Source organism: Hyperolius riggenbachi, chromosome 3 (genome assembly GCF_040937935.1).
Source record: "Hyperolius riggenbachi isolate aHypRig1 chromosome 3, aHypRig1.pri, whole genome shotgun sequence".
NCBI classification, from domain to species: Eukaryota; Metazoa; Chordata; class Amphibia; order Anura; family Hyperoliidae; genus Hyperolius; species Hyperolius riggenbachi.
Window position 1 is genome coordinate 386,022,169 of NC_090648.1, and position 15,601 is coordinate 386,037,769.

A 15,601-nucleotide genomic window follows, 5' to 3' on the forward strand; every position below is an offset into this window, starting at 1 on the left:
TCTGCTTCTGCTGACCATTTGCGCTGAATTGTGGAAGTCCAACGTGCACCGCTCTGGCCCTCGTCAGTGGTGGCATGAAATTCCTGCTCCAACTCCAGCTGTTCCTCCTCCTCTTCTTCGTCATAGCTGCTGGGGCCAGCGTTCCCTGAGGTGGATGGCCTGATGTTGGTATCATCACGCTGATCGTTTTCTCCTTCAGATTCCCCCAGTTGCATCATGACAGCTGTTTCCTTGATTTTCAACATCGACCTCTTCAGTAAACACAGCAGTGGTATGGTAATGCTGACTGAAGAGTTGTCACTGCTCACAAGCAACGTGGATTGCTCAAAATTTTGGAGGACTTGGCAGAGGTCCAACATGTTGGCCCAATCGGATCCACAGAAGCTTGGCAGCTGTCCGGATGCGCCTCGGTACTGCGCCGTCATGTACTGGACCACTGCACTCTTCTGCTCACAAAAGCGTGCTAGCATGTGCAGCGTAGAATTCCAGCGCGTAGGGACATCACACAGCAAGCGATGGTGGGGGAGATTGAAGCGCTCCTGCATCTTGGCGAGTGCCCCCGAAGCAGTACTGGAATTTCTACAATGTTTGGCCACTCGACGCACCTTCAACAGAAGATCGGCCACGCCTGGGTATGTCCTCAGGAACCGCTGAACTACTAGGTTCATCACGTGCGCCAGGCAAGGGATGTGTGTCAGCTTAGCCAACCTTAAAGCGCGAATGAGATTACTCCCATTATCACACACAACCATGCCCGGTTTCAGGTCCAGCGGTGCCAGCCACAAATCCGTCTGTTCCTTTATTCCCTTCCAAATTTCCTCCCCTGTGTGCTGCTTATCCCCAAGGCAGATCAGCTTCAGCAACGCTTGCTGACGCATGCCAACAGCTGTGCTGCACTGCTTCCACGATCCTACTGCTGCTGGGTTAGCGTTTCCGGATGAGGTACAGCTTTGAGATGCGTTGGAGGAGAAGGAGTCAGAGAGGTAGGTGCTGCTGTTGTTATCCAGTGGGAGGGACGGCGGTGCAGCTGTTTGCGGCGTGGGCAACACCCGCGCCGTAGCAGGTGAGGAATCGCTGCCAGGCTCCACAAGGTTCACCCAGTGCGCGGTAAGGGAGATGTATCGACCCTGTCCGAACGCACTCGTCCAAGTGTCAGTGGTGAGGTGAACCTTGCAGGCAACGGCATTCTACAAGCTTCGGGTTATTTTGCTGACCACGTGCTCATGCAACTCAGGCACTGCAGAGCGCGCAAAGTGGTAGCGGCTGGGAACCACGTAACGTGGGATGGCCACTGACATCATGCCCTTGAAGCTGTTTGTCTCCACCACTCGATATGGCAGCATTTCGCAGGCCAGAAGCTTGGCTATGCTGGCTGTTACTGCCACGGCCCGGGGGTCATTTGCTGGCAATTTCCTCTTGCGCTCAAACATCTCCGACACAGACAACTGAACCGTAGCGCTGCACACGGAAGGGCTGTTGGTTGTTGCTCCGGAAAGTGACAGTGTCAGCGTCGTCTGATGTTTGTGAATGTTGTGAACCACGCAATGGCTGGGCTACTGCTGCTGCTGAGGCGGGTCTGGTGGTGAGTCTGGTGAACCCAAGGGAGGCAGTGTTGCTGGTACCCTGTCCTGCCGCGTTTGCCCACAGAGTGGGATGTTTGGATAGCATGTGGCGGCTCATGCTGGTGGTGGAGAGGTTGTTAATACTTTTCCCCCTGCTCAGGCGGGTCTTGCACACCTTGCAAATCGCCATGGTAACATCCTCAGTGCAGTCTTCAAAGAAAGCCTAGACTTTGGAGCACCTGCCTCCTTGCTGGCGATTTCTGTTTGCTCCTCTTTTGCCTCTCACTTGAACTTCCACGCTTGTGGTGCCTGAAATTGCACGCCGCCTACCTTGTGGCACAAGGCGAACTCGTGCAGCAGTGGGTTCTTCAACAGACTCATCTGTGCTGCTGCTACAACGGCGATGTTCTCGTTCACAAACAAAATCTGGGTCTATGTCCACATTGTCCATACCCTCCTCTTCCATCTCCTCAAACTCGTCATATGTCATTGTGGGGGGCCGCCGCCGTGGAGTACAGCTCCCCAGAACAACCTCTGCGCAGCTCACTCCAACGTCGTCTTCCAGATCTTGTCGGCCGACCTCCTGCAATTGCAACCCCTCCTGCCCAACTTGCTCTGGGATTTGGGTTTCCGAGTCCTCCTCGGACTCGCCTTGTATTTCAGTGCGCAGTGCATTTCCCACAGTTAATGGTTGTGAATCCGGGCACAACATTTCTGGCTGTTCCTCCATTGACCTTTGAAAGGTGGAAGTTTGTTGGGCTGGGAATAGCTCCTGCGAATACCCCATTGTGTCCTGAGGTAATTCATCGGACTGGTTATCTGGCAGTTGTGTGCGTGGTGTCGCTGCCGGTTGTGTCAGCTTTGTGCCCACTGGCTCCTTGTAACTGGCTGAGGACTCGGACCTCGTGCGTGATGTGCTGGTGCTGCTTAACCCACTGCTGGATGCTTGAGAGGTCATCCAAGTAATTATCTGGTCCTGTTCTTTTGGATCTGTGAGGGTTGTTGTCCTGGACAACATGGGCGGTATTGAGTGGGTTTTCTTGGGTGCTCCCCTGTGGCCTGTACGTGAACCGTCAGGGGAAACACCTCTTCCCTTGCCCCTCCCTCTTTCACCGGATTTCTTCCTCATTTCACTTATCCTTACAGTACACGCTGACTGGCAGCAGTACAGTGGCAGTACAGAAATGCTATACAGTACCACTATTCCCAGCAGCGACACAGAGCACAATGCTATACAGTGGCGGGTGAGCGGTGTACCACTATTCCCAGCAGCGACACAGAGCACAATGCTATACAGTGGCGGGTGAGCGGTGTACTACTGTTCCCAGGCCCAGCAGACACAGAGTGGAAGTAAACACAATGCTATATAGTCTGGCTGAGCGGTGTACACAGAGTGGCAGTACACACAATGCTATATAGTCTGGCTGAGCGGTGTGCACAGAGTGGCAGTACACACAATGCTATATAGTCTGGCTGAGCGGTGTACACAGAGTGGCAGTACACACAATGCTATATAGTCTGGCTGAGCGGTGTACACAGAGTGGCAGTACACACAATGCTATATAGTCTGGCTGAGCGGTGTACACAGAGTGGCAGTACACACAATGATATATAGTCTGGCTGAGCCGTGTACACAGAGTGGCAGTACACACAATGCTATATAGTCTGGCTGAGCCGTGTACACAGAGTGTCAGTAAACAATGCTATATATAGCGTGGCTGAGCGAGGTACACAGTGGCAGTACACACAATGCTATATAGTCAGGCTGAGCCGTGTACACAGAGTGTCAGTAAACAATGGTATATAGTCTGGCTGAGCGGTGTACACAGAGTGTCAGTAAACAATGGTATATAGTCTGGCTGAGCGGTGTACACAGAGTGTCAGTAAACAATGGTATATAGTCTGGCTGAGCGGTGTACACAGAGTGGCAGTAAACACAATGCTATATATAGCGTGGCTGAGCGAAGTGCACAGTGGCAGTACACACAATGCTATATAGTCAGGCTAAGCCGTGTACACAGAGTGTCAGAAAACACAATGCTATATATAGCGTGGCTGAGCGAGGTGCACAGTGGCAGTACACACAATGCTATATAGTCAGGCTGAGCCGTGTACACAGAGTGTCAGTAAACAATGGTATATAGTCTGGCTGAGCGGTGTACACAGAGTGTCAGTAATTAAACAATGGTATATAGTCTGGCTGAGCGGTGTACACAGAGTGGCAGTAAACACAATGCTATATATAGCGTGGCTGAGCGAGGTGCACAGTGGCAGTACACACAATGCTATATAGTCAGGCTAAGCCGTGTACACAGAGTGTCAGAAAACACAATGCTATATATAGCGTGGCTGAGCGAGGTGCACAGTGGCAGTACACACAATGCTATATAGTCAGGCTGAGCCGTGTACACAGAGTGTCAGTAAACAATGGTATATAGTCTGGCTGAGCGGTGTACACAGAGTGTCAGTAAACAATGGTATATAGTCTGGCTGAGCGGTGTACACAGAGTGGCAGTAAACACAATGCTATATATAGCGTGGCTGAGCGAGGTGCACAGTGGCAGTACACACAATGCTATATAGTCAGGCTAAGCCGTGTACACAGAGTGTCAGAAAACACAATGCTATATATAGCGTGGCTGAGCGAGGTGCACAGTGGCAGTACACACAATGCTATATAGTCAGGCTAAGCCGTGTACACAGAGTGTCAGAAAACACAATGCTATATATAGCGTGGCTGAGCGAGGTGCACAGTGGCAGTACACACAATGCTATATAGCCAGGCTAAGCCGTGTACACAGAGTGTCAGAAAACACAATGCTATATATAGCGTGGCTGAGCGAGGTGCACAGTGGCAGTACACACAATGCTATATAGTCAGGCTGAGCCGTGTACACAGAGTGTCAGTAAACAATGGTATATAGTCTGGCTGAGCGGTGTACACAGAGTGTCAGTAAACAATGGTATATAGTCTGGCTGAGCGGTGTACACAGAGTGGCAGTAAACACAATGCTATATATAGCGTGGCTGAGCGAGGTGCACAGTGGCAGTACACACAATGCTATATAGTCAGGCTAAGCCGTGTACACAGAGTGTCAGAAAACACAATGCTATATATAGCGTGGCTGAGCGAGGTGCACAGTGGCAGTACACACAATGCTATATAGCCAGGCTAAGCCGTGTACACAGAGTGTCAGAAAACACAATGCTATATATAGCGTGGCTGAGCGAGGTGCACAGTGGCAGTACACACAATGCTATATAGTCAGGCTGAGCCGTGTACACAGAGTGTCAGTAAACAATGGTATATAGTCTGGCTGAGCGGTGTACACAGAGTGTCAGTAAACAATGGTATATAGTCTGGCTGAGCGGTGTACACAGAGTGGCAGTAAACACAATGCTATATATAGCGTGGCTGAGCGAGGTGCACAGTGGCAGTACACACAATGCTATATAGTCAGGCTAAGCCGTGTACACAGAGTGTCAGAAAACACAATGCTATATATAGCGTGGCTGAGCGAGGTGCACAGTGGCAGTACACACAATGCTATATAGTCAGGCTAAGCCGTGTACACAGAGTGTCAGAAAACACAATGCTATATATAGCGTGGCTGAGCGAGGTGCACAGTGGCAGTACACACAATGCTATATAGCCAGGCTAAGCCGTGTACACAGAGTGTCAGAAAACACAATGCTATATATAGCGTGGCTGAGCGAGGTACACAGTGGCAGTAAACAATGCTATATATATAGTGTGGCTGAGCGAGCGGTGTACTACTGTTCCCAGCAGCGACACACAATGACTGGGGGGGACCCTGGCTAGCGCGGCTGGAGAGCGAACTACCCTGCCTGCCTACCCAAAGCTAAACCCACAGAGAAATGGCGGAGATATGACGTGGTTCGGGTATTTATTTACCCGAACCACGTGACCGTTCGGCCAATCAGAGCACGTTCGGGCCCGAACCACGTGACCCGTTCGGCCAATCACAGCGCTAGCCGAACGTTCGGGGAACGTTCGGCCATGCGCTCTTAGTTCGGCCATGTGGCCGAACGGTTTGGCCGAGCACCGTCAGGTGTTCGGCCGAACTCGAACATCACCCGAACAGGGTGATGTTCTGCAGAACCCAAACAGTGGCGAACACTGTTCGCCCAACACTAGCTGATACTGCGGAAATCCTCCACAAGCGTGTAATTTGAGGAAACCCAGCAAAAGGTTAAATGCACCTGTAGAGGGAAATTCCTGTCGGCAGGTGGCGCTGTGGAGTGCAGAGGAACAACTCCTCTGCCCTATCACACACGCCAGACAGGAATTGCACGAAGGAAAGAAACGCAGGGCAAGATAGCCCTGAAAGAGAGAGATCAAAGCGACAGAGGGTATGTGTGTCCACCAAACTAGTCGCCACCCTGCGACGATGAACACACAACCATGAAGACAAAGCGAGAAGGCAATTCTCTTGCGGAAGAGAATGAGCACAGGGACAGATTGTATGTGTGTACACCAAACTAGTCGCCCACCCGCGACGGTGCATACACAACAGCAGATAAGAAGTAGGAACGCAATCGCGAGAGAGGCGGTTGCCCGAGGTGACACAAGGCTACAACCAAGGCAGAGCACGAGAGTAGCAAAGGCACAGCAAATCATACAATAAGAAGATAAGGAAAATAACAAACGCGAACACCGCACTCATTCGCAACAGTGCACGCGTTTATGCGCGATCTCTGTGTGATAAGCACAATCGAGACAAGCACGCCTAACTAACCACTGACAGACAAACATGAAACAGAGGACGCGAGCGCTTGCTTAACGGTTACCTCACCGAGCCTCCAGCAAGCGTTCGTAGCAGACAAGACAGATACACGAAAACAGGAATAAGCGAGCGATAGTATCCACAGCACTAGCGCAAGAGGCTAGTGCGATCCAGGAACACAGAACAGAAGGATTAACAGCACTAGCGCAAGAGGCTAGTGCGATCCAAGTACAGCAAGAGAGTAGCAGACCAGAAGGATCCACAACACTAGCGCAAGAGGCTAGTGCGATCCAGGAAAACAGATCAGAAGGGGCTACCAGTAACAACCACTGTTCCGGTTAGCACCCAGACACACAGAACGATTTCCTGTCGACCACCGCTGGGACAGGACAATCGCAACAGACAAACAAAACAGATATGCAATCCTAACAGCATTAGGGAAACTGCCTAGTGCAGTTCCAGGAATTACTCTAGGCTAATCTTCAAACAAAGAGCAAGGCTGACACTCCAGGCGAGTGTTTCACAGGACTAACTCTTATGACCAGCAAAGGACTCTGGGAAACATAGCTCTTTATACTGCCAGTCATCAAAGGAGGCAGGTAAGGGATTTGCATAACGAGTGTATGCAAATTCCTCAGCAGCAGGACAGACCAGAAACTTGTAATGGAAAAACAGGTCTCTCTTGCAGAGACCTGCAGCCCACAGACTAGAGGAATGGTCAAACAGCTGTCTGCCAGTGCATCCAGCTGAGCGGATCATTACACGCAGGCTTTCAAAAGGGGTACATACCAATTAAATGTTGAGAACCACACGAGGATCTTCTAGCCATCTGGAACAATATCCCTACTACCTCAATCAATGCCGACCTATTAGAAATCAACTATAAGGTACTTCTCCGTTGGTACTTAGTACCATCCAGATTAGCTAAGTTTAATAGGTCTAATACTCCTAACTGTTTCAGGGGTTGTCCCTCTCAGGGCACCCATGGTCACATTTGGTGGTCCTGTAGTATAGCCAGGAGATTGTGGGTGAGGGTATGTACCTGGATATCATCCTTACTTCATGTGCATGTTCCTAGACACCCTGCTCATGCTCTCTTGAGCCTTCCTTACACTGAACTATCCCATGCTCAAAATTCCCTAGTTAACTACATATTTATTTTCACTAAAATTACTATAGCTTCTGCTTGGAACTCTAGGTCTCTATCGGAGATCTCCTAATCTCCGATCGCCGGCGGCGATCGGAGGGGCTGGGGGGATGCCGCTGAGCAGCGGCTATCATGTAGCGAGACCTCGTCTCGCTACATGAAAAAAAAAAAAAAAAAAAACGTATTTGCTGCCCCCTGGCGGATTTTGCCAAACCGCCAGGAGGGTTAAAGAGACTCCGTAACAAAAATTTCATCCTGTTTTCTACATTTCTACAAGTTCCAAAACCTATCCTAATGTTCTCTGGCTTACTGCAGCACTTTCTACTATCACCATCTCTGTAATAAATCAGCTTATCTTTCTCCTGTCGGACTTGTCACCCTGTGTCTGGAAGGCTGCCAAGTTCTTCAGTGTTGTGGTTCTGTGATGCATCTCCCCCCTCCAGGCCCTTCTATGCACACTGCCTGTGTGTTATTTAAATTAGGGCAGCTTATCTCTGCTCTATTATCTTTTACAAGCTGGATAAATCATCCTCTGAGCTGGCTGGGCTTTCACATACTGAGGAATTACATACAGGCAGAGCTGTCTACATTCTGCAGGAAGAAACAGCCTGTCACTATTCAGTGGGTGATAGCAGCAGGGGGGAAAAAACACACAAATGATCTCTTGAGATTCAAAAGGAAGGCTGTATACAGCCTGCTTGTGTATGGATGTATTTTCTATGTGTGGACATACTGTACATCAACCTACTTCCTGTTTTGGTGGTCATTTTGTTTGTTTATAAACAAACTTTTAAAAACTGTTTTTAACCACTTTTAATGCGGCGGGGAGCGGTGAAATTGTGACAGAGGGTAATAGGAGATGTCCCCTAACGCACTGGTATGTTTACTTTTGTGCGATTTTAACAATACAGATTCTCTTTAAAGAAAACCTGTAACTAAAAAAGTTCCCATGGGGGGTACTCACCTCGGGTGAGGGAAGCCTCCGGATCCTATCGAGGCTTCCCCCATCCTCCTGTGTCGCACGGCGGTATTGCTGTGCCCCTTCGAACAGCAGGGATGTAAATATTTACCTTCCCAGCTCCAGCGCAGGTTCAGTATCGACTCTCCGCTCGGAAGATAGGTGGAAATAGCCGATCGCTGTCGGTCCACTCTACTGCGCAGGACCCAAAAGGGATTGGCTATTTCCACCTATCTCCATGCTGAGACCCGCAACAGCACCCCCACTGGAAACAGGGAAGATAAATATTTCAAGCCTTGTCCGGCTTGTCGAGCCAAGATTGCGGGTCATTTCGGGGGGGGGGGGGGGGGACAGCGCTGGATTGCCTACAGCTACAGGGGAGGGGGAAGTCTCATTGGGACACTGAGGCTTCCCCCTCCTGAGGTGAGTACCCCCCAGGGGAACTTTTTTTGTTACAGAGTCTCTTTAACCCTTTCCCTGCTAGCCAATTTGTCCCAAATGCGAAAATCTACTGCCAAGCAGTTTTTAGACATTTTGCACTCATTAGGTTTACTTACTTTACTTTACCTACATGAAATAGGACATAATAAATATTGTTTTTTTTCGTTATGAATTGGGCTTGAACTCTGAAATAAAATGTTGTACTTTTTCTGGAGATATAACAAAAATGTTGAGTGAAATATCTTAAAATATGTTTGCAAAGAAGAATTAATTTACTAGCACATTTTTTTTTTACTGTTTTTAAAAGCCCCGATTCTGCTAAATTAAATGATACCAGATATGTATTGGTACCCACTTTTCCTGTCCTGGAATATGTGCCCCCAGTACAGATAGCCAGATATAAGTGCAGCCAGTATAGGTAGCCAGGAATGCATACCCCCAGTACATGTAGTCAGGTATAGATGCAGCCAGTATAGATAGCCAGGTATAGGTTCAGCCAGTACAAGAAGCCAGATATAGGTGCAACCAGTATAAGTAGGTGCCCCAGTATAGGTAGTAGGTATAGGTGCCCCCAGTATAGGTAGAAGATATAGGTGCCATTGCAGGTGGGGGGGCCAACATCATCCTCCCACCCTCCACATAGGCCCCACTTCTGTGGCCCCTTGCAGAGCTGGAGTGCAGCGGTGCAGTGTGTAATTACTCACCCAATTGCTCGCTCCCCTCCGGCAGCAGGTACCTCTCTGGCCGCCCAATCTCTGTATGACACATATGTAATCACGTGTTATGCAGGAAACAGGAAGAAGAGGAGACTGCTGCCGACAGTAGACATGTGGCATGGAGTGAGCGATTGGGTGAGTAAGTACACACCGACAACTGTTCCAGCATTGCAGGGAGGCAGAGAGGGGGACCCATGTGGAGGGAGGGAGAAATGATATTAGCCCCCCTCCCCACTGCTTTCCCAGGGACAAAATGCCGAATAACGTACTAGGAACGTTATGGGCAGTTGGAGTCTTTTCCAGCCACAACGTAATTAGTGAAACCCAAACATAATATAAATATATTCTATAAATTAACAGAAAATCCAACATAAAAAAACAGCAACAGTACCATAATTTTCATTTCTATTTTTTATTGATTTAGCTATTACCGCTAAAGGGACCCTGAGCAGTACACTAAAACAGGCAAATTAACTTACCTGGGGCTTCCTCCAGCCCCTCGTAGTTGATGAAGTCCATGAGTGTCCTCCGAGCTCCCTCCGTTCTGCCCTCAGCAGCTCCATTAGAGCGGCGACTTCGGCTGAAGTCGTGGGCCAGTGTACATGCGCGGCCTCTCCATGCACCCCTCTCGCTCATGCGCACGCATTCTGCATACAGGGAGGAGGGGCACACGTTTGCACTGGCTCATGACATTGGTGGAAGTCGCCGCTCTAACAGAGCTGCTGGGGGAAGAAAAAAGGGACCTGGAGGACGCCGAGAGACTTCATCAACTACAAGGGGCTGGAGGAAGCCCCGGGTAAGTTAATTTGCCTGTTTTAATGTCTGCTCAGGGTCCCTTTAATTTTGGGGCATCTCCTCCTCTCTAGTTTTAGCTTTCACAGAGACACTCTTTATACAGTGGGGGTTGTTTTTTTGTTAGTGAGGACAGGATTTTCTCTCTGGGGATTGCACTGTGGTTGCTGGTCTTGAATCTCTTGTTTGTGAATATTACTCAATCTTTCACCTATATGCAAGGAATCATCTTAATATACTACACCATGAAGGGCTCCCAGTGTCCCTCTTGTTTTTTCCTGTATCCCTCAGAAAGAGCTTGTATCCCTTAAGTGTACAACACAACCATTGAACAAACCTTTGTATATAATGTAACATGATACAGTGGCATACCTAGGGTATTTGACACCTGGGCCCATGTACATTTTACTTTTTCTCCTGAATTTTTCCCCTAGGAGATAATTTTAACTTTTCGACACTATGCAATTGAAAAAGTAACAAAACGTAGATGACAAAGTACTATCGAAATTATTTTTAGTATTTTCTCGCTTGCTTGTGGCTTAGAAAGCATTTTGATTACAAGGTGGGAAAATACCACCTAGGAGAAAACAATTCACTTTTTCTCTAGAGTTTTCTCCTAGGAGATAATTTTTCATCTTCTCTTTAAAATAATTTTTCACAAGTTTGCAATTGAAAAATGACCGAAAAGTAAGGTAAAAGGTACTATCAAAATTACTATGAGTAGTTTGCTGCTTGTTGGTGGTATAAAGGGTATTTTATTGACAAGGTACAGTATGAACATATCACCTAAGACAAGTGTAGGGAACCTATGGCTCGGGACCCAGATGTGGCTCTTTTGATGAATACATCTGGCTCACAGTTAGGGGTTGATTCACTAAGCTACACTGCTCAAGGAGCGCAGCTTAGTGTGGCAGCGCAAGTAAAATTTTCAAAGTAAGCACGCTACTGCTGTAGCGTGCACTACTAACTTACTTGCGCTCCCCCCAAAATGAACAGCTGCTCCAATTGTCCCACTCTGGACCCTGTCAGGTCCAGTGACTTTGTAGGACGAGATTGCCACGCTTTGATTGGCCCAATAGGCTGCCAGTCACTTGACAGGCAGCCTATTGGTGCAAAGTGCAGGGACTTCGTCCTACAAATTGAATCAACCCCCAAGTCAGCTAGCTGTTAGTCGTTATTTCTCCTGTTTGGCTCTCGGGGAAATTGCTGATGTTGATGAAACCCTAAGAGAAGCTGAAGATGTGTCTGACACTTCCGCTGCCCGGCGGATCACCAGTATACACATTGCTATGGCAACAGTGATGTGGGCCCTCTGCTGCACATGCGCACTGTCCCAGTTTGAAACATATGGCTCTCATAGAATTACATTTTTAAAAAAAGCCTACACACATAATAAGGCAGTGCCCCCCCCCCCCCCAAAAGAAAAAAAAAAAACTTGCTCACACACATCACACATAAAAAAGCAGCATTTCCCCCATGATGTGATGGTAAGGAAGATTCACAGCATGCATGTGCAGACATCTGTGCAGTGCTGGGCCGAAATTACGCATTAGCGTAATTACGCATTGTAATTCACTACAAATGCACCGTAAGCGTTACGTGTAAGGTTACGGTATTACGCGTAATTAATTACGCGTAGACCGTAGGTTACGTTGTTACGCGTAACAAATTACGCGTAAGACAGTAAACTCCCATTGAAATTACACAGTCTGCCGTAATCGCGTAATATTACGCTCCTGTATAATATAAAAAAGCCGTCGACTTTAAGGGTTAATAGCAAAGCTCCCTTAAGTCCTAAGAGCCTCAAATTTGGAGAATATATTAAGGAGATCAGAAGGAATAAGAGGAAAACATTTTTTTTCAAAAAGACCTTATAGTTTTTGAGAAAATCGATGTTAAAGTTTCAAAGGAAAAATATATACATTTAAAAACCCGCCGAATTTAACGGTTAATAGCAAAGCCTGCTTAAAATGTAGGAACACCAAATTCACAGGGTATATTAAGGGGATCAGTGGGAATAAGAGGAAAACATTTTTTTTTTCAAAAAGACCTTATAGTTTTTGAGAAAATTGATTTTTAAGTTTCAAGGGCAAAAATGTCTTTTAAATGCGGAAAATGTCAGGTTTATTTGCACAGGTAACAATAGTGTTTTATTTTCATAGATTCCCCCAAGTGGGAAGAGTTTTACTTACTTCGTTCTGAGTGTGGGAAATATTAAAAAAAACGACGTGGGGTCCCCCCTCCCAGACCTCTTTAACCCCTTGTCCCCCATGCAGACTGGGATAGCCAGAATGCGGAGCACCGGCCGCGTGGGGCTCCGCACCCTGACTATACCAGCCCGCATGGTCCATGGATTGGGGGGTCTCGGAAGGGGAGGGGCAGCCAAGCTTTCCCCTCCCCCTCCGAGCCCTTGTCCAATCCAAGGACAAGGGGCTCTTCTCCACCTCCGATGGGCGGTGGAGGTGGAGGCCGCGATATCCTGGGGGGGGGGGGGGTTCATGGTGGCATCTGGGAGTCCCCTTTAAAAAGGGGTCCCCCAGATGCCCACCCCCCCTCCCAGGAGAAATGAGTATAGAGGTACTTGTACCCCTTACCCATTTCCTTTAAGAGTTAAAAGTAAATAAACAAACACATAGAAAAAGTATTTTAATTGAACAAAAAACATAACCACGAAAAAAGTCCTTTAATATTCTTAATTAACCATTAATACTTACCTGTCCCTTTAAAAGCCAGTTCCCACGCAATATCCTCGGAAATATACTAATCAGTTACAATGTAACAAAGTTGTTACAATGTAACAACTTTGTTACTTTGTAACACCACCGCACCCGACGTCACTCGCCGCCGCCGCTGCATACCCGTCTGCGCTGCACGGACCCGACAGAGCTCTGAGCTATATAGCTCAGAGCTCTCGAAAGCATCTTTGTATTTGGGCTCCAAGGAGCCCCATTGGTCCTTAGCAGACCAATGAGGTTCCTTCTGATTTGAAGGAACCCCATTGGTCTGCTAAGGACCAATGGGGCTCCTTGGAGCCCAAATACAAAGATGCTTTCGAGAGCTCTGAGATTTATAGCTCAGAGCTCTGTCGGGTGAAGGACGCTAAGTCCCCGCCGGCTCCGCTGCCCTCCCCGCCTCTCCCACATGTCACCTATATACATGCTGGCACCCATGGGTGCCAGCATGTATATGGGTGACAGGTGTGGGCGGAGTGGACGGCGAGAGCCGGCGGGGACTTAGCGTGTATGCGGCGGCCGGCGGGTGAGCGGCGAGTGACGTCGGGTGCGGTGGTGTTACAAAGTAACAAAGTTGTTACATTGTAACAACTTTGTTACATTGTAACTGATTAGTATATTTCCGAGGATATTGCGTGGGAACTGGCTTTTAAAGGGACAGGTAAGTATTAATGGTTAATTAAGAATATTAAAGGACTTTTTTCGTGGTTATGTTTTTTGTTCAATTAAAATACTTTTTCTATGTGTTTGTGTGTTTATTTACTTTTAACTCTTAAAGGAAATGGGTAAGGGGTACAAGTACCTCTATACTCATTTCTCCTGGGAGGGGGGGTGGGCATCTGGGGGACCCCTTTTTAAAGGGGGCTCCCAGATGCCACCATGAACCCCCCCCCCCCCAGGAAATCGCGGCCTCCACCTCCACCGCCCATCGGAGGTGGAGAAGAGCCCCTTGTCCTTGGATTGGACAAGGGCTCGGAGGGGGAGGGGAAAGCTTGGCTGCCCCTCCCCTTCCGAGACCCCCCAATCCATGGACCATGTGGGCTGGTATAGTCAGAGTGCGGAGCCCCACGCGGCCGGTGCTCCGCATTCTGGCTATCCCAGTCTGCATGGGGGACAAGGGGTTAAAGAGGTCTGGGAGGGGGGACCCCACGTCGTTTTTTTTTAATATTTCCCACACTCAGAACGAAGTAAGTAAAACTCTTCCCACTTGGGGGAATCTATGAAAATAAAACACTATTGTTACCTGTGCAAAAAAAACTGACATTTTCCGCATTTAAAAGACATTTTTGCCCTTGAAACTTAAAAATCGATTTTCTCAAAAACTATAAGGTCTTTTTGAAAAAAAAAAATTTCCTCTTATTCCCACTGATCCCCTTAATATACCCTGTGAATTTGGTGTTCCTAAATTTTAAGCAGGCTTTGCTATTAACCGTTAAAGTCGGCGGGTTTTTAAATGTATATATTTTTCCTTTGAAACTTTAACATCGATTTTCTCAAAAACTATAAGGTCTTTTTGAAAAAATTTTTTTCCTCTTATTCCTTCTGATCTCCTTAATATTTTCTCCAAATTTGAGGCTCTTAGCACTTAAGGGGGCTTTGCTATTAACCCTTAAAGTCGGCGGCTACCTAACGTTGATCCATGCGTCAACTTTTCCGCTTGGCAGCATGACCTTACGCATTAATTGCTAATAGGATTTTACGCGTAAGACTAAATTGTAACAACCGGAATTACAGTATTCTTACGCGTAATTGCGTAAGGGCTATGCGTAATTACAGACATGTACCGAAATTGAATGTCTATGCCGTAAGCGTAATTCCGTAATGCGTAATAGCGTAAAATTACGCGTAATGATCCGTAAGCGTAGCTTTTTCCATTACGCCCAGCACTGCATCTGTGTGATGCTGTTGTGCCAATATAGACTAGACCAAATCTCTGAGAAATGCAATGGATGAAATTCTGTACATAAGTGCTTTACCATATTAAAGCCCTTAAAATAACTGCCACAATACTAGATATACATGGCCTAGAGGGAGGATTAGTGTGGTATCTAATAGTAGTAGTGGTGCACATCTACAGTATCAGATATATGAGAATAACAATAATATAGATGATATATTGGAGGCTCCAACGTGCCCTCCAAACTTCCAACTTTCAGGCACCAGGAACCTGGTCAGAATGTGATATACAGTATATATGATATACTAAATATTTTAAGTGGGTCTAAAGCTAATTAAGGAATATCAACCATGTATTAATATAAATCATTACTAATACCAAAAGTATTTCAATGTGACTCAGTGCATAAAAATGAATACATTCTCTGTATTTTATACATTGTATTTTATACTTTTTATTTTAATCGGTTTTATTTTAGCATTGGCACCAAGTGTTGACAGAACAAAAAAGCCAACAATGGGACTGCCTTCCCAAACAAATACAGAAAAACCTAATTCTGTTTCAGGTTAGTAAAGCACCTATATTGATATTGTGTTTGTGTAGCTACT

General features: G+C 47.2%; 1 protein-coding gene across 3 annotated transcripts in view; it reads left to right on the forward strand.

Annotated features, from left to right (window-relative positions):
• Positions 1–15,601, forward strand: part of LCP2 (lymphocyte cytosolic protein 2) — a 537,761-nt gene that overhangs the window by 361,408 nt on the left and 160,752 nt on the right. For all 3 annotated transcript variants that reach the window (XM_068277396.1, XM_068277395.1, XM_068277394.1), the window contains exon 10: positions 15,472–15,558. In XM_068277396.1, coding sequence (XP_068133497.1) covers positions 15,472–15,558 — 87 coding nt within the window. The remainder of the gene's footprint in view (positions 1–15,471; positions 15,559–15,601) is intronic.